This window comes from Podarcis melisellensis (assembly GCF_964234715.1).
Source record: "Podarcis melisellensis genome assembly, chromosome: 17".
Taxonomy (NCBI): domain Eukaryota; kingdom Metazoa; phylum Chordata; class Lepidosauria; order Squamata; family Lacertidae; genus Podarcis; species Podarcis melisellensis.
Genome location: NC_138534.1, coordinates 9,959,877 through 9,982,921, shown reverse-complemented (window position 1 = coordinate 9,982,921; position 23,045 = coordinate 9,959,877). Strand labels below are relative to the sequence as shown.

Sequence of the window (23,045 nt, the reverse complement as noted above, 5' to 3'; positions counted from 1 at the left end):
GATTGCACTTTAATTGATTGGGTGTTCAGTTGATTATAATCTTTTTTAAAAAATAATTATTTTTATTTTGTTATTCGCTTTGGGCATTTGTGAAGAAAAGTTGATAAATGAAAAAGATGCAGCATGTTCAAGCAACCATTGCTCATGGTCAGGGAGGGAGATATTGTGACATTCATTCCTTACATCAGAAATTGCAGCCAGTTTGGTGCTCAGGAGATTTGCACAATCATATCCGATGGAAGAGTTAGGCTACCAGTGAATGTATTAATTTTTGGTGCAGTGTTCCAGGAATAAGATGTATGCACAGACTTCACCTTGCAACATCATCACAGTAGGAAAAGTGAGTGGCCTCTTGTGCAGCAAATGGAACACAAAGTGTGCACTGGGCTCTAATCATGACAAAAGATGGTAACCATTCGATCTTATGCATCACTGGGAAGATCTGAGTTCAAATCTTTGCTGGCTCAAGAAGCTTCCTGGCTATAGCTTATCGCTGCTCTTGAGTTATCTGAGGGCCCTCTTCACATGTGACATATTTCCTGCCACAGAAGCCGGAAAGAAAGCAAAGCTGCTGCAGGTTTTGGCTTCCCAACTTGAGCAATTTCAGCAAAACAGTCACTCAAAAGCCAGCTCTATCATAAGAGGTTGCACACAGAAGACTGGGTAATGCAGGTCTGTCACTGCATTAATAGAGAAATGACTGGTAGAAATGACTTGAAAAGGCATTTCTGGCCTCTTATGGTGTATTCATTTACAGTTTAATATAGATTTGTCCCTATATTAGATCTATTTGGGGATGATAATATATACCGTATTTTTTGCTCCATAAGGCACACTTTTTTCCTCCTAAAAAGTAAGGGGAAATGCCTACAGATGGCGGGGGGATCCCGCTGCAGTCGCAAGCAGAGGATCCATGGTTCCCCTTCCTTCCCTCCTCCGTGGCTCGCTTTGAAGCAGCAAAGTGGGAGAGGAGCTGCTTACACGGGTGTAAGCGGCTCCTGTCCGGTTGGCTGCTTTAAGGCGAGCGTGCTCTCTTTCCCTCCCTCCTCCCCAGCTCAGCTTGCTTTGAAGCAGCAAAGCGGGAGAGGAGAGGAGCCGCTTACACCTGTGTAAGCGGCTCCTGTCCAGTTTGGCTGCTTTAAAGCGAGTGTGCTTTTTCCATCCCTCCCCTTAAACTCCTCTCCTGGATTGTTAGTCACCTCCTTCTCCACACACCCCACGCGTGCTCCTTGTCCCTTCAGTGTTTTTCCTTCCCTCCCCACTTAAAACGTGGTTACAAAGCACGGATCCACATGCATCCTCAGGATTTTTGCATTGGGTCACCCCAAATTCACCATCTGATGACATAGCATGCCCATGGCTACAGCCTGCAGCAAAAAATCACGTATCCACTGTTGCCTGGGGCTGTAATGGTGCAAAAACGTGGTTACAAAGCACGGATCCACATGGATCCTCAGGATTTTTGTATTAGGCTACCCCAAACTCACCGTCAAATCACATGTCTGTGGCCGCAGCATGAACCACAAAAATCATACATCCACTGTTTCATTCAGAATATTTTTTCCCTTGTTTTTCTCCTCTAAAAACTAGGTGCATCTTATAAGTCAGGTGCGTTTTATGGAGTGAAAAATACGGTACAGTACATTTCAACCAGCTTACAATGTTGATAGGGTTTTCTACTGCATTGTCCTCTCTGTTATCACACAACTCAGTGAGTTTGTGTGTGCCAGACTCCAATACATTCTTGGATCCAGTAAGTGTCAGAATTTAATCAAGGCTTGGGGTGTTTAACTGGCTACCAGCCACTTAATCTCTGGGTGTAGCAAACTGAAAATTTTCAGTGCAGACTGAAAGTACTCAAATTTGCACAGGGGAAAAAATTCAACTCCGACGTTTGCTGGAAAACCCGCATCACTGCATACATCCGAATATTTTTCATATTTAGAAACTTGACCTACAAATGATGGGCAAATGCTTTATTGAAATCTTTATTAGTATGAATTCACTTTTGATAGTGTGCAAACAGTCATTTGCTTTGTACAGTGATAAAACACAGCACACAATGCATAGAGGAATGGGTCAAATGAATCCCTTTGTGCCATAGCAAAAAATGATTTCCTAATTCAGGGCAGTTGGGACAGGGACCACCAACAATCACAGAATAGTGCCAAGGCAAGCACACTCATTGGTACTGCACACCTTCACACAAAAGAAAGAGGCACACTTCCCTGTGTTCTCCATGCTGTAAATAACTTGTTTGCTTGTTATCTACTGTTTCCTCATTGGGAGCTAATGGTTAGGAAATGGATCTCTCCTTCAAAGCCTCTCATGGGACTCCTCCACGCAACATATTTCATCAGCATTCATCCTGATTTGCTTGTACAAAGCTTACGTGGTGTCTAGACTATGTCTGGCCTTTACTGAGCACCCGTTCTGATTTGTTTAAAGGGGGGTTTTATGATAATGAGCATTCCTTCTAATTTGCTTATGGGGTGTTTACTGTAAATGCCTTCCCATCAGTCATTAGTTCTCCCCTCACCCCCCTTTTCATCCCATGTACCTCATAGCTTGGGGGTGTACACCTCCAATTCCTTATTCTTTTCTGCACATTTTGGCTACTATTTGTGTGAGCAAACAGCCCTAACAGTGTGCCTCACCCAAGAAAAGCACCAAGTCAGGTGTAATCCGTTGGCGTCTTGTAAAGGGTGCTCTCCTAGAGTTATGGATGTAAGATTCGGCATGGCCCCAAGTGCATTGTGGGGTTCACACCCCCAGTTCCCTATTTGCTGTTGTCATCCAAGATCACTATGCGTTTATGAGCAACGAAGAAATACAACAGGTTTTTTTATTAATAATTTTATTGTTTATTTAACATAATTGTTACAAAATATAAGCAAAATATTACACATACATACATATATATTTCAAATAAGCACATATATATGAAAAAGGGAAAAAAGAAGAAAAGAAAGAAGAAAAGAAAAAAGAAGAAAAAATGAAGAGAAAAAAAGAAGAAAAGTTGGAAGAATTTCTTCCAAATTTATTCTACAAATATCTCAATATGAAAATAGCAAAATTTCATTGATTGACTTCCATTGCTTACACTACACTTCCTATATACATTTTAACCAAGATTGTATCTGTTATTCCATATTTTTCCCAATCTCACACAAATATTCTAATCAATAAGTTTTCTAAATCTCTCATAAATCTATTGTAAACATAACCAGTACTTGCATTTAATCCTTGTCTACATAGATAATCATTTAAGCATTTCCATTGTTTCTGGATTATATTTTTTGGTTTTTGTCTTATCAAATCAGTCAACTTTGCTAATTCCAAGTATTCGCATAATTTATTCAACCATTCCTCTTTGGTTGGAATATAATTTCCTTTCCAATTATACAGTTTTGATTTGAGGAAAGTGTTGTGGATCTCGGTGGACGGCCCCCTGTTCATGGAGATATGATATGGGATAGACCAAAGGTTATTCTGGCGCTGAGGGAGATAAATCTCTTTTTTTGAAGTTTTCTAATTGAGTTGTGTGTCTTGCAAAGAAGAAACATGGAACTAGTCACCAGCTGTTTTCAGAGAAACAGGAAATTGTGCCCAGCAGTTGTGATGAATGTGCTGCTATGTATGTGATCGTCCCCACTGCGTTCCATCCATCTCAGATCATCCCCAGGGAAGCAACCAGCAATTTAGCTTTTGCAGTTTCCTCTTATGCAGCGCTAAAGTGCTGCAATCTTTCTTCTTCAGAACTGTCTGCTGTTCAAGGGAACTTACTGGTGGCTGGAGTATAGCTATAGCTACGGGGAGCCCCCCCTCCCCGGGTTGGCGGGTTTTTAGCCCTGGTCGAAGCCTGCAGAGAGCGCCATTGAGGCTCCTGGCATGTGTGTGTCTGTGTGTGTTTGTACACAAATGCACATTAGGGTGCCAAAATGGGTCTTCAACCTGGGTGAAATAAAGCCGTTTCTTTTTCTTTTTAAATTTTTTTATTAACAATTTCAACATAACAAATTATCAAAACAAATCATCTTCATTATTTCCCCCCCTTTCCCCCTCCTCCCTCCCTTCCCCCAAGACTTCCCTCAGCTCCTCTCTCTGATTTCTCAACTCATGTTATTCTCTGCATACTGTAAAATTGTACATATCCTTTTATTATCTGTCTACTATATTAACCCTCAATAAATTTGTGTATGCTTATTCAAAACCTGCCAAGGAGTCCAGTTCATTTCGCTGTCTTTTTAAATAATTTGTAAAAAGTTCCCCTTCTTCTTTAAAGTCACTGTTGTCCTTATCTCGCAATTTGTATGTCAGTTTCTCCAGTTCTGCATAGTTCATCCATTTCTCTTGCTGCTGTTCTTTTGTCAGGATTTCCTCATTCTTCCATCCTTGTGCTGTCAGGGCTCTTCCCTCTCTTCCTCCTCTTCCAGCTCAGGGGCGAAACTGGGCAAGAAATGATGCCCAGTTTCGCCCCTGGGCTGGAAAAGGAGGAAGAGAGGGAAGATGGATTGTTGGTGTGCCTTGCAATGGCAGGCTCTCCCATGCAAACTTGCCTCTTACGGAGCAAATGCAGGCTGCGCAGCTATCCCAGAATCCAGAACAGCAAGAGGGATTGCTGCTTTCACTGCACAGCGATCCCTCTTGCTGTTCTGGCTTCTGAGATTCAGAATATTTTTTTTCTTGTTTTCCTCTTTCAAAAACTAGGTGCGTCTTGTGGTCTGGTGCGTCTTATAGAGCGAAAAATACGGTACTTGAAAGCTTGTCTCACACAGGCTGAGGTGGGCGCAGGCTTGTGGGAAAAGGCTGTATTCCCAACTTGTAGCAGGCTTCCCAGAGTTTGCCACCAGTGTCCCTATAAACTAAGAAAGGTGGGAACTTTCATTAAAGCTGTCAGGTTTTGCAGACAGGAAGGAAAGACTTTTGCCAGAGCTGATGCGCTAGTGGGATCTGGTGAGCTGCATGGCCCCAGTCAGACAGCGGATGCAGGAAGCATTTCGGGGCAAGTGCTTCTGTCAGGAGACGAGGATGACAATCATGGAAGCAGGCAGAGCTGCTAGCCCAGCTGGTGGCAGAAAAGACATGCTTCCTTTTCTGACATCGCTTTGCAGCCGCAGCCCAAATCCAAGCCACAGCCGGGTCTGCAAACGGAGAATCGAGATCCAAGGGACTTCCAGGTTCCTTATTTCCAGCTGCAATCCAGCGCGTTTTGAACAGGTGTCAGAAAAGGGGTGCCAAATTATACCAGCAACCGGAGTGAAAGAGTCAGGTGTGCGCTCCTGGTTCTTCCCATTTCAATACGTCCCCAGTGCTGGATTTACGTATAAGCTAAACAAACTATAGCTTAAGGCCCCACTCGCTTAAAGGACCCCTGACCATTAGGTCCAGTCGTGACCGACTCTGAGGTTGCGGCGCTCATCTCGCTTTATTGGCTGAGGGAGCCGGCGTTTGTCCGCAGACAGCTTCCGGGTCATGTGGCCAGCATGACTAAGCCGCTTCTGGCGAACCAGAGCAGCGCACGGAAACACCATTTACCTTCCCACCGGAGCAGTACCTAGTTATCTACTTGCACTTTGATGTGCTTTCAAACTGCTAGGTTGGCAGGAGCAGGGACCGAACAATGGGAGCTCACCCCGTCGCGGGGATTCGAACAGCCGACCTTCTGAACAGCAAGTCCTAGGCTCTGTGGTTTAACCCACAGCGCCACCTGTGTCCCTCCCCACTTGCTTGGGAGACCCCCAAAAATTTAAAGGGGAAAAACCTGGATGTACATTTCCAAATTATAAGATAAAAAACAACTAAAATAAAACTACATACAGTAACAGTGTTTTGTGTTGTGTAGCCTCCTATGATGTAAGTCATGGGCCCCGCCTGCTAGCCTGCTCCCTAAAATATCACTGGTTTGCTCATTTCTATGTATAGGGTGCCTACATTCTGCATGGACTGGTATATACTTCTTCTTAATTGTATTTCACTATTAATATACTTCTTAATTGTATTTCAGTTCAACAATTACTTTGATAAAATACATATTTTGTTAAGTTCAAATGGCTTTAGATACCTATTAGGTCCATAAATTACCATATAGGCCGTGGGGGCGGGGTATAAATAAAATTATTATTATTATTATTATTATTATTATTATTATTATTATTATTATTATTATTATCTTGGTAGCTGCTGATTGCCCTACCTGCAACACGTAATACCTGGTGTGTTGGTTTTCGGTGCTCACCATCAACTGCCCCTAATTTAGGTGGACGCAAATTTTGGAAGTCTGACATTTTATCAGAAGCAGGGCCGAATCTTTTTTTTGGTTTTTAAAGGAGCTCCGTGACTGGAACAAGCATGGGCTGGCATTTAAGCAGCCTCTATTTAGAGGACTTTCAGTAATTTTTTATTGTTAAAAATGCCTGCTAGCTCCAATTAAGTGCTGGAAGTGTAAAGAGAAAGAAGGCACGTTTTATCATATGTGGTGGAATTGTAAAATAATCAAAAACTATTGGGAAATGATAAGAATGTTTAAGACAATGTTTGTTAAAAGACCAGAAGCTTTTTTGTTAGGCATTATAGGTCAAGACTTGCCAAAAGTGTGGAAAAAAAACTATTTATGCATGCTGCAACAAGTTGCTAGGATGTTACTAGCCCAAAGTTGGAAAGACAACAAGACACCAATGAAAGAAGAATGGCAAGAAAAACTGATGGAATACGATGAAATGGCAAAGCTAACTGGAAAATTAAGGGAGAAGGACAATAGAGATTTCAAAAAGGACTGTGAACCATTTATATTGTACTTACAGAAACATTGTAAAGAAGTGGACTCACCAGCAGAGTTTGAGTAAGCACTTGCAAATAAGAAAACAAGCAGAAAAAGTATAAGCGTAAGATGTAATAATAGGGAAAATAACAAAATGTAAGGTGTAAATTGAAAAAATATGGTACAAAAATGATAAGAATATAACAATATTTAACTAAAAGATTACAAAATTAAGGTAGAATAAGACAGGCAGGAGAAGCAAATATTTAAAGAACCAGATGAAGAAGTTGAGGGAAGTCACGGGAGGGGGAGATTGGGATTTATATACTGCAACGCGCTCTACGTGGGGCTACCTTTGAAGGTGACCTGGAAACTGCAATTAATCCAGAATGCGGCAGCTAGACTGGTGACTGGGAGTGGCTGCCGGGACCACGTAACACCAGTTCTGAGAGACCTGCACTGGCTCCCAGTATGTTTCCGAGCACAATTCAAAGTGTAAGTGCTGACCTTTAAAGCCCTAAAGGGCCTCGGTCCAGTATATCTGAAGGAGCGTCTCCACCCCCATCATTCTGCCCAGACACTGAGATCCAGCGCCGAGGGCCTTCTGGCAGTTCCCTCATTGCGAGAAGTGAGGCTACAGGGAACCAGGCAGAGGGCCTTCTCGGTAGTGGTGCCCGCCCTGTGGAACTCCCATCAGATGTCAAAGACATAAACAACTACCTAACATTCAGAAGACATCTTAAGGCAGCCGTGTTCAGGAACGTTTTTAATATGTAACGCCGTACTGTTTTTAACACTTGATTGGGAGCCGCCCAGAGTGGCTGGGGAAACTCAGCCAGATGGGCGGGGTATAAATAATAAATTATTATTATTAGTAGTAGTAGTAGTAGTATTTTGTGATAATGATGTTTGTGTTGAATATAAAACTGTAAAACTTAATAAAAACTATTTTTAAAAAATGGCTGCTAGGCAATCTGAGATGCAGAAATAGAAATGGCTTTTATTTATGCAAAAGTGTCCAAAACAAGATAATAGAATCTTAAAGAGTTGGAAGGGACCCAGAGGTCTGGGTACTGAGGAATATGACCAAACAGGCTTTATTCTAGATTCCAACACAGGTTATCCAATTCTGTCCTTTAGGGAGGGGGAAAAATCTGGCTGTTTCAGGAGTGGGTAGTTTCTCCCACACCCATTCACTCCAATGAATTGATTTCTGGCCCCTGTCAAACTCCTTCTCTCCAAGTGGTCAATCATAGCTCAGAATCCAGGCTGTCATCTTTGCTTCGAGAGAAAGTTCGGTTTTGTGCCTTAGAAAACAATCCTGGAGCGACGGCAGGAGTAGATGGGTAGAGCGCCCCCTGCAGTCTAAAGGCTGTCCAGCTGCAGTGCTAGGCATGCCAAATTCACCCCGGTGCAGATGACACTGGCCAGGTTGCAGAGAGAGGACAGGCCGTGGAACTTGAAGAACTTTTGGCGCAGGCTCTGGTACTTGGCATCCTTCTCCTTCAGAAGCTGGTAAGCCTCCCGCCGAGCCGACAGCCCCACCTCGTCCCCGAGGCCATGCTCCCTTTCAATCTCCTGCATCTTGAACATGGTCTTGGTGGTGACTTGGGAGAGCCAGGAAGCATTGGAAGCTGCCAGAATGAGGCCAATAAAAAAGGACACAATCTGCAGAGGAGACACAAGGTATACCGTGACCTTTTCTGGAATTCTGGGATGAAAACAGGGTGGATAAAAATCAATTATTATTATTTTTTTTAAAAAAAATTTTTTTATTTAATTCATTTTTTTTATTTAATTCAATTTTTTTATTTAAATCAGATTTTTAAATTTTAATTCAGATTTTTTTTATTTAAATCAGATTTCTTAAAAATTTAAATTGGATTTTCAAATAAAATGCTTTTGGTCATGTCACAGGAAACAACGTGGAAGGTCAAGTCCACCACAATAAGGAACAGATGGAAAAACCCGTATCTTCAATGGATAAAAACTACTGGAACAAAAGACATTCGGTGGAAACTAAAGACGCTATGCCCATGGTTGAGGATAATAGTATGAACCCTTCCAATGGATAATTGGGAGGGGGGGAGGGAGAGAAAGAAAAAAATTCTATGGGAAATTTAAAATTGGAAGGAGATAATATAATGTATGTAAAAATCCCAAACTCAAATAAAACTTCAAAAAAGAAAGAAAACAAAAAATAAAAATAAAATGCTTTTGGAGGAAAAATCTTTCTATTTATGTTACATTATAGTCCAAATGCTGTTCATCAGGAAATAAGGATTTGTTTTAGTTTTTCATGTGTGCTAAAACTCAGTCTAAGCTTTTTTGTTTTAATTGTTTAACCACATCAGTTAACAAACATACATAAATATGCTATAATGTTATTGCTTTAGTTAAATAAATTGTTTAAATTGTTCACAAGGAAATGATTATTTTTCTCCTTCCAATAAAGCACAGCAGAAAAGTTGTCCAAATATAAACAGTTAATTTATTAAACCTCACAACAATTTCATAATTATCGTTCTGTGTATTTCTAATAGAATAACCCAGGCATGTACAACACGTTGATTGACTGGCGGAACCTGAGACTGATTATGGTCAATCGCAACTGTCAGGGTTTCTGGGAGAGAGGAGGAGATGACAGAGGAGACGGAGAGCGAGTGGGAGGAGGGGCAGAAGGATGAGGAAGAAGATGACGGAATTCTGAGGGAATCCACGAGTCTGAGCAGCGAGTCAGAGGATTCTCAAAAGGGGGTTACCTTAATCAAGCAAAGGGGAGGAGAAGGGAGAAGCGGAGAGGAGCCCAGTGGAAGACAGAGGAAGCAAGAGACGTCTCAGCCGGAACGGAGTAAAGGGGGTGGAGTCGTCAGCCTCTCGGAGGGAGCAGGATTAGGAGAGAACAGAGAGAGGGGGTTGGAGCAGGGTGTTCAGCCGGAAAGGGTGGAGAGCAGAGCAGGGGGTGGTGTAGCGGTCGAAAGAAAGGTCAGCAGCAACGTACGCGCGCCAAGTTCAAACGTAGAGGCGCGCGGAAGTGGAGAGAGCTCAGGGGAGGAGCCCGGCCCTAAAGCCAGAAAGAGGGGGGAAGAGGCGGCAGAGGATTCAGCCTCAGGCGAGTCACGGAGAGAGGGAACCCAGGGGGGCAGGAAGACCCTGCGGAAAAGAAAGGAGAGGAAGAGGTGGTCTAGAGCCAGGCTATTAAGTTGGTGCGGAAGAGGGGAGGAGTCAGAGGGGACTTCAGCGGTCTAACGTGGCAGACGTACGGCCACAATGCTGAACTGTATGAGAAGCAGAAATCTTCAATAAACTTTTCCTGTAAATAAGCTGCAACGGAGTGAGGTCTCTTGTGAGCTGGGACCAGTCCTGGGTGGCCGTGACAGTAAGTCCCCTCTCTGAAAGCAAAAATTTTTTTTTTTTTGCGAAGCTCACGAACGGGAGCAGCCATGAGCGCTGAGGAGCAGCTGGTTGCATTGCGGAATCAGGTTACCGCTCTCACATCGGCAGTCATTGCTTCGCAGAAGAAGAATGACGACTTGGAGAAGACGTGCCAGGATTTGCAGGCAAGGTGGGAGCGCGCGGACAAGGCGGGGGCCCCAGGATCCAGAGCGGAGGGCATTGCGCTTGGACGGAGGGGGGGTGCCCTAGTTCCGCATTTTAATGGCAACTTGCAAGACTATCCCAATTTCAGAGCGGACGTTGTATATGCACTGCACTTACTCCGTCACGATTTTAAAGATGAGGAGGAGAGAGTGGGGTTCATTGTTTCGCACCTGCATGGGGAGGCCAGGGCTTGGCTACGCAATTTGTGGCGCGAAGATGGACCGGCCCGTCGCGATTCAACTGCGTTCATCAAAGCGATGGATTCTTGTTTTCAATCCTCTGTGGATGTGGACATTGCGCGCCGTCAAATGCACGGGCTGAGGCAGGGGAAAGCGACTGTGCGCCAATACCACTCTAAATTTTTTGCATTGCTCACCGCCTTAGATTGGCCAAAGGACAGTAAACCGGTCAGAGATCTTTTTTGGGAGGGATTGAGCCCCCCCATCAAGGATGAGATCGCTAGGGGGGACAGACCCCAGACCCTAGAAGACGTGGTGCAACGGGCTTTAGCTCTTGGAATTCGACATGAGGGGCGTCCGTGGCACGAGGAGGACGGGCCCCAAGCGCGTGCGCAAGCAAGGACTCTCCCTTTTGTGCACAGGGACTTCAGCCGTGCGCACCCCTCGCCAATGGGGAAGGACAGAGAGGAGCCAATGGAGATTGGTGGTGCTAGGGCTCAGAAGCCATCCCAGAGCCCTGTCCCTGGTGCAGCCAAAGCGAAGCCTCCTAGAGGAACCAGGAAGTGTTACATCTGTGACAGTGCGCACCATATGGCGAAAGAGTGCCCCCAGAGGCTCCAGAAGCACACTGCAGCGCTGGCAACTGTAACAGCAGAGGTGCAACCAGGGGAGCAGCTTCAGGGAAACGACAGTGCCTGGCTGGAAGCAGAGCTACTGGGGCTCAGCCAGGCGGATCTGTAGACAAGCCCCCAGCATCACTGCAGAGCGTGGACCCTTTGCCTCCCAAACCGGCAGTTCTGCTCACAGCAACACTCCAGTTGCCTGATGGGAGACTCCTCGAGGTTCCAATAACGATCGATTCGGGAAGCAACGCCGACTTCATGGGACTGCAGTTCGTTAAGCAGCACAACATGGCGCTCCTGCCTGCAACGACGCCTCTGAACGTGGTCACGGTGGACGGCAGGAAGTTGCTGGGGGGGCAAGTGGTGCAGCAAACCCCTCCCATGATGATGCAGATTGGCAACCATCGAGAGCTTATTAGTTTCAATGTCACCCACTTATCGGACACACCCATCGTGTTAGGCATGAGTTGGCTGGAGAGGCACAGTCCCGCGGTTGCGTGGTACCAGAGGCAGATCAACTTTTGTTCATCGTATTGTGCTCAGCATTGCTTTCAGACCGATCAGGGAGGAGAAGCTGAGCAGCCATTGCATCTGGGTATGGTGCAAACAGTGCCTCACAAGTACCAGGAATTCTTGGAGGTTTTCTGTGAGAAGGAAGCTGACAAGTTGCCGCCTCATAGACCTTACGACTGCGCGATTGATTTAGTGCCAGGGGCGCAATTGCCTGCTGCCAAGCTGTACTCCATGTCGGAGGACGAAATGCAAGAGCTTCGGGAGTTCATAGACCATAACCTCAAGCGCGGTTTCATCCAGGAATCTAAAGCAGCGGGAGGCAGCCCTGTTTTCTTTGTGAAGAAGAAGGACACGCCCCAAAAAAGGCTTATAGTGGACTACAGGTTCATCAACAGCTTGACTAAGCCCAAAGCTTTCCCCATGCCCAAGATTGACGACCTTTTAGCGACCGTCAGGAGGGGCAAGATTTTCACCAAGCTGGACCTACGTGGAGCTTACAATCTCATCCGCATCCGGAAAGGAGATGAGTGGAAGACCGCCATGTTCACCCCTCTGGGCACATACGAATACAGAGTCATGCCTTTCGGCCTCCAAAATGGCAGCCACGTTTTTCAAGCATTTATGCACCACGTGCTAGCAGGTCTCCTCTACAAAAAGTGTGTCTGCTTTCTCGACGATATCCTGATTTTCTCGGAATCGCCGGAGGATCACGATAAGGACGTGAGGGAGGTCCTGCAGAGGCTGAAGGAACACAGGCTGTACGCCAAGTTGGAAAAATGCCAGTTTGATGTCAGAGAGGTTGATTTCCTTGGCTACAAGTTGTCCGACGAGGGACTGGCCATGGACAGGGCTAAGGTTCAAGCGCTGTTGGACTGGAAAAGCCCTCGAAATCGGAAAGAGGTCCAGAGGTTCATCGGCTTTGCCAATTTTTACCGCAAGTTTATTAAAGGCTTTGCGAACGCGACGGCGGCTATCACTGACACCCTCAGTTCCAAGAAGAAGAAGTTCGTCTGGACCGAACAAGCGGAGCGGTCCTTCCGGACACTTAAGGGTCTTTTCGCCTCCGAAGAGCAGCTGCTCCACGTGAATCCCGGCAGACCCATGCGGGTAGAGACCGATGCGTCAGACAGAGCGGTTGGGGCCGTTCTTTTGCAAGAGGATTCACAAGGCAACTGGAGACCGGGTGCGTTCTACTCCCGGAAGCTCAGCAAGACGGAGCGCAATTATACCATATGGGACAGGGAGTTGTTGGCCATTCATGCAGCTTTCAAAGCGTGGCGACACTTCTTGATAGGAGCCAAGCACACGGTGCAGGTCCGCACGGATCACAAGAACTTAGAGTATTGGCGGACGGCTAAGTTGCAGACCCAGCGACACATGCGCTGGGCGGAGTTCTTCGCGGACTTCGACTTCAAAATAGAATACATCCCAGGAGACTCCAATGTTATTGCAGACGCGCTATCCCGAAAGCCGCAATACTTGGAGGAAGCAGCTCCAATCGCAGCAAAGCACATTTTCGCACCGCAGGCGTGGACGTGCGCTACCATCGCAGTCGACCTGGACGCGGTGCGACGCGCGTTGCAAAGGGATCAGTTTGCACAGTCTAAGATGGAGGAACTACGCGGAGGGTCGCGAGACAATGATGAGTTTCAATTGCAAGATGGACTTTTGACTCGTAAGGGTGCCCTTTACGTGCCCACCGACGAGCTTCGAGCCAAGGTTCTGCAACAATTGCATGACGCCCCTAGTGCAGGCCATTTCGGCAAAGAGAAGACGATGGAGTTGGTGGCTAGAGACTTTTGGTGGCCCCAGATGAGAGGAGAGGTGGCGGACTACGTCGCCAGGTGTGATATCTGCCAGAGGTCCAAACCAGTGCACCAGAAGCAGGCGGGATTGCTAGAACCGCTGGAGACACCGCAGCAACCGTGGGAGAGGGTAGCGTTGGACTTTGTTACAGACCTGCCCAGCTCCAGAGGTAAGACGGCGGTGTTAGTGGTGGTGGACTTGTTCACCAAGATGGCGCACTTCATCCCTTGTGCCAAGGTGGCGACGGCAGAACAGACCGCAAAGCTCTTCATCGATCACGTCTTCAGAGTGCATGGACTTCCGCAGTCCGTCTTGTCCGACAGGGGACGCCAGTTTGTTTCCACTTTCTGGCGAAAGCTTCTGGGCATCTTGCACGTCAAAATCAACCTGACATCGGCGAGGCATCCACAAACCAACGGTCAAGCGGAGAGGGTCAACGCGATCATGCAGCAGTACCTGCGGTGCTACGCCAACCAGCGACCTGCGGCGTGGGTGGACTATCTGCCGATGGCTGAATTCGCCTACAACAACACGAAACACGCATCCACCGGGGTGACGCCTTTCTTCGCGAACAATGGCCGTCATCCCAGGACCTTCCCGAGATTTGCGGCACCAGGAGGGGGGGGGCCTCAAGATGCCGACCAGTTTGCAGCGGAGTTGCACGAGGTGCACGAGGAGCTGCGGAGACATTTGGAGCTGGCAAAACAGGCGTATAAGGTGCAGGCCGATAAGCACAGGAGGGCGGGAGAGGACATCCAGGTTGGGGACTGGGTGTGGTTAGCAGCCCACGCGATGCCGGCCAGGTCATTGGCCAAGAAGAAGTTAGGACACAGGCAGCTAGGGCCATATCAAGTTGAGGATAAGATCAATCCGGTGGCTTTTCGTCTAGCCCTTCCGGAGGGTTCCAGGGTGCACCCGGTCTTTCATAGGTCGGTGCTCACTCCCTACAAAACCCCACACAGGTTTCAAGAGTCAGGAGCACCCCCAGAGCCACGTAGGAGGGCGCCTGAGAGGGGGGAATCGCCAAGACCAGGACCTCTTAACGAGGTCACAGAGATACTGGACTCGAGATGGGGGGAGGAGGGAGTTGAATATTTTCTCGCCAGGGAGGGCACACCAGCCGCTGCTAATAGTTGGGTGCCAGGCTACGAGTTAGACGAACCCCTTTTGAAAGAAGAGTTCCATGCACTTTTCCCACATAGACCCATGCCAGCTGAGTACTTTGATGACTGGCTTTTCACACCCACATTGTCAGATAGCACGTTCAGGGGTTTCTCTTCCCCCGAGGAAAGAACACCAGAATCAAGCCCGCCCAGGGGATCGTGCTCGGGGGTGGACACGGAAACCCCTTATTGGTGGGAGGAGCAGCCAGAGGAGGAATGGCGTAAGAGGTGGCTGATAGGTCCTTGGCGGGCAGCACCGGAGGAAGTAGCGATGGAAGCAGAGACTGAGAAGCATTTGGGGGAAGAACCCGACTTCGAATACACTTACACAGAACTGCCAGCAGAGAACATTGACGTAGACGACCTGTATCCTGAGCCTACCCCCGAAGAGCCGCAGTTTCCACAACCGGTCCCCGGCGAGCGGGAGGGGGGAAGGGGGGGCTTCGAGGGGGGGATGGATGTCAGGGTTTCTGGGAGAGAGGAGGAGATGACAGAGGAGACGGAGAGCGAGTGGGAGGAGGGGCAGAAGGATGAGGAAGAAGATGACGGAATTCTGAGGGAATCCACGAGTCTGAGCAGCGAGTCAGAGGATTCTCAAAAGGGGGTTACCTTAATCAAGCAAAGGGGAGGAGAAGGGAGAAGCGGAGAGGAGCCCAGTGGAAGACAGAGGAAGCAAGAGACGTCTCAGCCGGAACGGAGTAAAGGGGGTGGAGTCGTCAGCCTCTCGGAGGGAGCAGGATTAGGAGAGAACAGAGAGAGGGGGTTGGAGCAGGGTGTTCAGCCGGAAAGGGTGGAGAGCAGAGCAGGGGGTGGTGTAGCGGTCGAAAGAAAGGTCAGCAGCAACGTACGCGCGCCAAGTTCAAACGTAGAGGCGCGCGGAAGTGGAGAGAGCTCAGGGGAGGAGCCCGGCCCTAAAGCCAGAAAGAGGGGGGAAGAGGCGGCAGAGGATTCAGCCTCAGGCGAGTCACGGAGAGAGGGAACCCAGGGGGGCAGGAAGACCCTGCGGAAAAGAAAGGAGAGGAAGAGGTGGTCTAGAGCCAGGCTATTAAGTTGGTGCGGAAGAGGGGAGGAGTCAGAGGGGACTTCAGCGGTCTAACGTGGCAGACGTACGGCCACAATGCTGAACTGTATGAGAAGCAGAAATCTTCAATAAACTTTTCCTGTAAATAAGCTGCAACGGAGTGAGGTCTCTTGTGAGCTGGGACCAGTCCTGGGTGGCCGTGACAGCAACGCTCCTGGTTTTTGACCGGGAAAGCTGTCTGTGGACAAACGCCGGCTCCCTCGGCCTGAAAGCGAGATGAGCGCCGCAACCCCATAGTCACCTTTGACTGGACTTAACTGTCCAGGGGTCATTTACCTTTTACCTATGGCTCCTATCTGGTAGATCAAATAGTCCCACCTCCTGTCTTCTGAAAGGATAGGCTTTACTTCAGTGCCTTATCAACAAAGAGATTCCATGGCCACTCTGTTGTTTTTTTAAAAAAATATTTATTGAAATTTCAAAAAAATACAAAAATAAAGAAAAATAAAACAAAAAATACAAAATACAGAAAAATAAGACAATTAAAAACAAGTCAATCTTTCCATATCTTATCTTTCATTTGCTTGTTTCCTTGACCTCCTCACACCTCCCTTTTTTGTGTTCTAGTTCAATTAGTTAGTTCAGCAAATCCTTTCCATCTTTGTTTTTATCTTAATAATTTATCTTAATATATTGTAACTTTACATTCTCAGCTGTTAACAATCCATTTTTACTTACTCCTTTGTAACATTGCTGCTAAAACCACATAACTTCATTCCAGCATCCTTCTAACATTCCTTAATTTTACAATGTTTCTGTAGATAGTCTTTAAATTTCTTCCAACCTTCTTCTACCGACTCTTCTCCCTGGTCTCGGATTCTGCCAGTTATTTCCGCCAGTTCCATGTAATCCATCACCTTCATCTGCCATTCTTCCCGGGTGGGTAGATCTTGTGTCTTCCAATACTTTGCGATAAGTATTCTTGCACACATAAAAAAAAATCTATCCTTCTTTAGCACCGATTGGCCCAGGAGAAAGGCCTCTGGTTTCTTCAGAAAGGTATATTTAAATACATTTTTCATTTCATTATAGATCATCTCCCAGAAAGCCTTAATCCTTGGGCACGTCCACCAAAGGTGAAAGAATGTACCTTCAGTGAGATTCCATGGCCACTCTGAACAGGTTTTTCCAGAGCTAGACTGCTCACATTTCTTCCTGATGTGCTCAGGTTTAAGAAACGGGGAGGTAGCTGTTCATGAAACCTACTGTGTCTTAAGTATCTGCAGCACACAAGGTGAACACTGCTCCTCTTCCGCCTCACACCAGCCTCCCAGATACAAAGGACTGCTTTCCTTGCTGGAATGTTGTATTTTGTTTCCCACCTTCCTCATATGACACAATGGTCTTTATGGTAAATGATGTTCTAAGATTGAATTACAAATATTTTTAAAATGTTTGGGGGTGGGCAGAGGTTTGTGTAGCAGCAGGGTTGAATAAGGAGGAGTAGATCTCGGGTTCCTTAATACAGTTGTACCTCGGGTTACATACGCTTCAGATTACAGATGCTTCAGGTTACAGACTCCGCTAACCCAGAAATAGTACCTCGGGTTAAGAACTTTGCTTCAGGATGAGAACAAAAATTGTGCAGTGGTGGCACAGCGGCCCCATTAGCTAAAGTGGTGCTTCAGGTTAAGAATGGACCTCTGGAACGAATTAAGTACGTAACCAGAAGTACCACTGTAAATATAAAACTTCTGAATGCGTTGTGATTGCCTTAGGCGAGGGGTCGCCAACCTAAGGCCCATGGGCCACAAGTGGCCCTTGTTGTTGTTGTTTAGTCGTTTAGTCGTGTCCGACTCTTTGTGACCCCATGGACCAGAGCACGCCAGACACTTCTGTCTTCCACTGCCTCCAGCAGTGAGAGCCCGTGTGGTGTAGTGGTTAAGGGCGGTGGACTCGTAATCTGGTGAACCGGGTTCGCTTCCCTGTTCCTCCACATGCAGCTGCTGGGTGACCTTGGGCTAGTCACACTTCTTTGAGGTCTCTCAGCCCCACTCACCTCACAGAGTGTTTGTTGTGGGGGAGGAAGGGAAAGGAGAATGTTAGCCGCTTTGAGACTCCTTCGGGTAGTGATAAAGCGGGATATCAAATCCAAACTCTTCTTCTTCTTCCAGCAGTTTGGTCAGACTCACGTTTGTAGCTTCGAGAACACCGTCCAACCATCTCATCCTGTCATCCCCTTCTCCTTGTGCCCTCCATCTTTTCCAACATCAGGGTCTTTTCCAGGGAGCCTTCTCTTCTCATGAGGTGGCCAAAGTATTGGAGCCTCAGCTTCAGGATCTGTCCTTCCCGTGAGCACTCAGGGCTGATTTCCTTCAGAATGGAGAGGTTTGATCTTCTTGCAGTCCATGGGACTCTCAAGAGCCTCCTCCAGCACCATAATTCAAAAGCATCAATTCTTTGGCGATCAGCCTTCTTTATGGTCCACCTCTCACTTCCATACATCACTACTGGGAAAACCATGGCTTTAACTATACAGACCTTTGTTGGCAAGGTGATGTCTCTGCTTTTTAAGATACTGTTTAGGTTTGCCATCGCCTTTCTTCCAAGGAGCAGGCGTCTCTTAATTTCGTGACTGCTGTCACCACAAGCGGCCCTGGGGGTTGTTTAACCGGCCCACGAGATGACCCCGACTGCCCACTCGGCAAGTCCCAACATGCTGCGCTAAACCGGCGCAGCACAGCACAGGGACTTGCTTCTGCGGTGCCGCAAATCACATCCGCGCAAACACCGGAAATCGCAGGCGCCATCTGGCCCACAGAGGGATCTCCGCTGGAGTGAACCTGGCCAGGCGAGGTAAACCTTGCTGACCCCTGCCTTAGGCCTAAGCCTGCCTGTGCTGCGATGGAACTAGGGAGGCAGGAAGAACACGGGGAAATCATGCAAAGGATCTTGGGACAGAAAGGCCTTGAAAGGTGAGGGAAATTCCATACAAAATACAAAGGAAGGAAAGAGGAGGTCTTCTAAGAGACACAAATTGAACAGTAAAGCGGCTAGGCTTATTCCACAGAGGAAAGAATTTTTGCAGCATCAACACTGGCTTGTAGGTTTGGGGGGCTCACGTCTTCAAACTGCAGGTGTCAGGTGTGGGCGCAGGAGCCAGGCCACTGTGACCAATAGGACTCTGCCGGACTGGGGCCTTCCTCAGTTTGTTCTGAAGAGGCAAGGCGAGGTCGATTGGTAACTCACAGCACCTGGTGGCAAGAGCTGGGAAGAGATATAAGGTCAGCGTTTTCCCTTCAGCTCTTTGCCACAGCAACACGTTCCCTGCCTTGCTGTGTCTGACTCCTTGCTTCTTGATCCTCGGACCCTTGACTTTGTGACTCCTTGCTTCCTTACCTTCTGACCCTTGGCTTCTTGACTCCCGGCTCTCTGACCCTCGGACTCTTGACTTCCTGAGTCCTGGCTTCTGGAGTCCCGTTCCTGCTCCCACCCCATCTTGCCCCTGTTCCCGACGTCCCCAGCCGGGACTTCGATCGCCCATGAACCGGACTGTGACAGAAGGTCCATAGTTGATGATCTCAAGAAGCTACATGAAGGAGCACCTCCTGCACACAGGCCCCAGATGAAAAGCTGCAAGATTTGTAGATGACCAGTTGGTACCTACCTGGACTGTATCCCAGGCGCTGAGAAGCTCCCGCGGGTGGTACGAAGCGAAGATGACCAGGTTCAGGAAGGTGCAGCCAAGCAGGACGTAGAAATAGAAAGGAAACAGCTTGCTTTGCACCAGGCCAAAGGTATGACGGCTCACACCCCGGAAGAGAACAAACCCTGTGCAGGTGAGAGAAGGGAGTGGGTTACAGCAGGTGGATGAAGGGCTCGTCCACACTTCCAATTGTCCCGTGCTTGGAGACCACAGGTCTTCACTTGCTATTTAGTGCTGCATCGGAACAAACCGCAGTCTGTGGAAAACCCAGTGGCTGCCCCACCCCCACCCCCCTGATTCAGTGCTAAACCAAAGGGCAAAGCCAAGGCCGGATTTAGGTTTGATGAGGCCCTAAGCTACTGAAGGTAATAGGACCCTTTAAATGTCCAGCTGTCAACAACAAATTCTCACTGTTTTTGTGTGTTGAATATATGCTATATGGTAATTTATGGACCTAATAGGTATCTAAAGCCATTTGCACATAACAAAATATGTATTTTATCAAAGTAATTGTTGAACTGAAATACAGTTAAGAAGTATATTAATAGTGACATAATTATTAAGCTCTAACTTAAAATGATTTTCTATTCATAACAAACTTAGTAATGCAAACACATTGGCATTTGGCAATAACAAAAGTTCCTTTACAAACATAATTTGCAAAGACTCATAATCTAGTCTCTAGAATCTTGCTATAACATTAAATTATAATAGGTGTAAATATACGATGCAAACTACTAATAATTCTAAATTGCAGAATGTAGGCACCCTATACTGTATATAGAAATGAGCAAACCAGTGATATTTTAGGGAGCAGGCTAGCAGGCAGGGCCCATGACTTACATCATAGGAGCCTACACAACACAAAACACTGTTGCTGTATGTAGGTTTTATTTTATTTGTTTGTTATTTTCTATTTTGGAAATGTACACCCAGTTTTTTTCCTTTAATTTTTTTTGGGGGGCCCCAAGAGAGTGGGGCCCTAAGCTATAGCTTGTTTAGCTTATACGTAAATCCGGCACTGGGCAAAGGATCTTGGGACAAACAAAGGTGTGAATAAGCCCTGAGTTCTGGAAGTGAGAGGCAATGGGCACAACAGGATCTGAAACGAATGTGTTACAGCAGCCTTCTCCAGCAGCTGCTTTGTAGTCCAAAGCATTTGGAGGGCACCAGGTTAAGAAGGGCTGCACTGGAGAAAAGGATCCGAGGAGCACATACCATTTCCTCCCCGGGCAGGCTAAAAATCCAAGTAAGCTTTGCCCCACCCCCACCCCACCCCGGGGAAACGTACCTGCAATAAAGGTAACCCATATCTGCATCCCCCAGGCTGTGGAGAGCACAAAAAGCTGGATGATTTTGACATAGCTGCTCGGCTCCCCCTCTGTTGCCATCGCTGCGGTAAGAGACCTAAGACTGGGCAGAGAGAAACGAAGATAATTGTGATAATTATAATAATAATTTATTATTTATACCCCACCCATCCGGCTGGGTTTCTCCAGCCACTCTGGGCAGCTCCCAACAGAACACTAAAAACACAATAAAATATCAAACATAATAAACTTCCCTAAACAGGGATGCCTTCAGATGCCTTCTAAAAGTCAGAGAGTTGTTTATTTCCTTGACATCTGGTGGGAGGGCGTTCCACATGGCGGGCGCCACTACCGAGAAGGCCCTCTGCCTGGTTCCCTGTAACCTCACCTCTCTCAGTGAGGGAACCGCCAGAAGGCCCTCGGAGCTGGACCTCAGTGTCCGGGCTGAACGATGGGGGTGGAGACACTCCTTCAGGAATGAGAACAGCAGTACAGTGGTACCTCGGGTTAAGAACTTAATTCGTTCTGGAGGTCCGTTCTTAACCTGAAACTGTTCTTAACCTGAGGCACCACTTTAGCTAATGGGGCCTCCCGCTGCCACACGATTTCTGTTCTCATTGTGAGGTAAAGTTCTTAACCTGAGGTACTACTTCAGGGTTAGTGGAGTCTGTATCCTGAAGCGTCTGTAACCCGAGGTACCACTGTAAATGAATAGGACATACGGACCTTCTCCTATTTCTATCTCTCTGTGTTTTATGGTGATCATGGCAGTTTACCCTGGGACCTTGGCTGACCTTAGCCTGATCACAGAAGGATGGCAGTCGGCTCCAGAAATTAACAGGGTCAGAAATACTCAAAATAATTCAGGACACGGAACCTCAAGAAACATCTAGAAAGGGATTCTGGCAAGTCTCAAGCAGCCTAACATAATGGTGTCGGAGGCAGAATGCCTCTGAGTATCCGCTGCAAGGAGCCACAGGGAAGGAGAGGGCAGTTGGACCCGCACCCTGCTTATGCGCACCCCACAAGCATTTAGTTGGTCCAGGCGAGATCAGGATGCTTGGGCCAGAGGGAGCTCTTGGCTGGGCCCAGCACGCTCTTCTCGTGTTCTTAACTCCGTTGCCATGGATGGAAATGAAGGAAGCAGGGAACAGGTCAGAGCCTTATGCATTGTTATAGCTTTTGCAGATATTAGCACAATGCCCTTCATCCTTCTCTTCAGCCCCAGCCCAAAGACAGCAGGAAACTCTTACCCAGACGACTCCTTTGCTCTCTGGCAAGATGAGCCGTAATCAGTATAAAGTTGCCGTGCTCTAAAAGTGCACTGCTCTTTGTGCTGTGGCAAGCCAAGATAGGGGGATATGGTTAATTGCAACACAGGAAATACCCCATGAATCAGAACACAAGAGCTTAAAAATATATACACAATTCCTGATAAGAGAGGAAAATGAGCAGAGACTACTATGGATGTATAACTGGTTGGGTTGCATATCAAGACTAGCCAAGAAATCAGCAACAGTACAGAAGTTCTTTCAATATTTTGGTTAATTATTGCAACTGTTTTTCTCCTCGTTTATTTTATTTTTAACACGTTGGCTCGAAGAACAGATGTTTCTGTTTTTGTATGTTTTACTGAGCTGTGAATCATGTATTGTAACGGCATTGGGAATGAAATCATCCGCTCACATCATGCTAACAGTATTAAAAATCATTAGCATTTGAAAAACAAACGCTCAGAAGGCCTGGGTAAGGTTCTACTGCCTTCCCCACAGTGTTCCAAACAGCAGCTGGCAGAAGGTGATAAGAGGAGATGGGAGAGGCAGGCCCCACACAGAAGTCACGTGCAAAGGGATCTGGTCTTGTGTTTACTGAAAACAGTTGTGCCACAGCGACCAAGTTTGAATTTCACCTCTGCCACGATCTCGCCAGGTGGTCTTAGGCAAGCTCCCCACCCCACCCCCAGCCTCAGTCCTCTTCCACCGCCCAGCATTCAAAATTTGCCAGGTGCATTTTGCAGTTGGCTATTGCCTACTTGTGACCAAGTGAGGATGCCCGGGCGCCAAGATGGCGTCTGACGTCTCCACCATCTGGAGGTGCATGCCTGGGGATCCTTGGATCTTGACTGTTTTCACACACTAGCAACACATCTTGTAGAATTCTGTCTGTGATATTTCATCTGTACAATCGGAATGAATGTCGGGAACCAAAAAGTTCTTCTCGAAATGACAACTTTCGAACCATCTGGCCCCCAAATGGCAACTAGGCATTGTGTTTTGGTGACAGTAACCCTGGTTTTAAGGAGCCATTATATCACAGGTTTTTTTTTGTATATAATTTTTATTGAATTTTCAAAAACTATACCAT

The 23,045-nt window shown here is 47.0% G+C and overlaps 1 protein-coding gene across 1 annotated transcript in view; it reads right to left on the bottom strand.

Annotated features, from left to right (window-relative positions):
- Positions 1-7,735: 7,735 nt before the first annotated feature.
- TMEM205 (transmembrane protein 205) overlaps positions 7,736-23,045 on the bottom strand; it is a 17,999-nt gene continuing 2,689 nt past the window's right edge. Inside the window, exons 2-4 of the mRNA XM_081894896.1 lie at positions 20,663-20,784; positions 19,333-19,496; positions 7,736-8,428 (exon numbers count right to left, since the gene is read on the bottom strand). Coding sequence (XP_081751022.1) covers positions 8,126-8,428; positions 19,333-19,496; positions 20,663-20,762 — 567 coding nt within the window. The 5' untranslated portion in view covers positions 20,763-20,784 and the 3' untranslated portion in view covers positions 7,736-8,125. The remainder of the gene's footprint in view (positions 8,429-19,332; positions 19,497-20,662; positions 20,785-23,045) is intronic.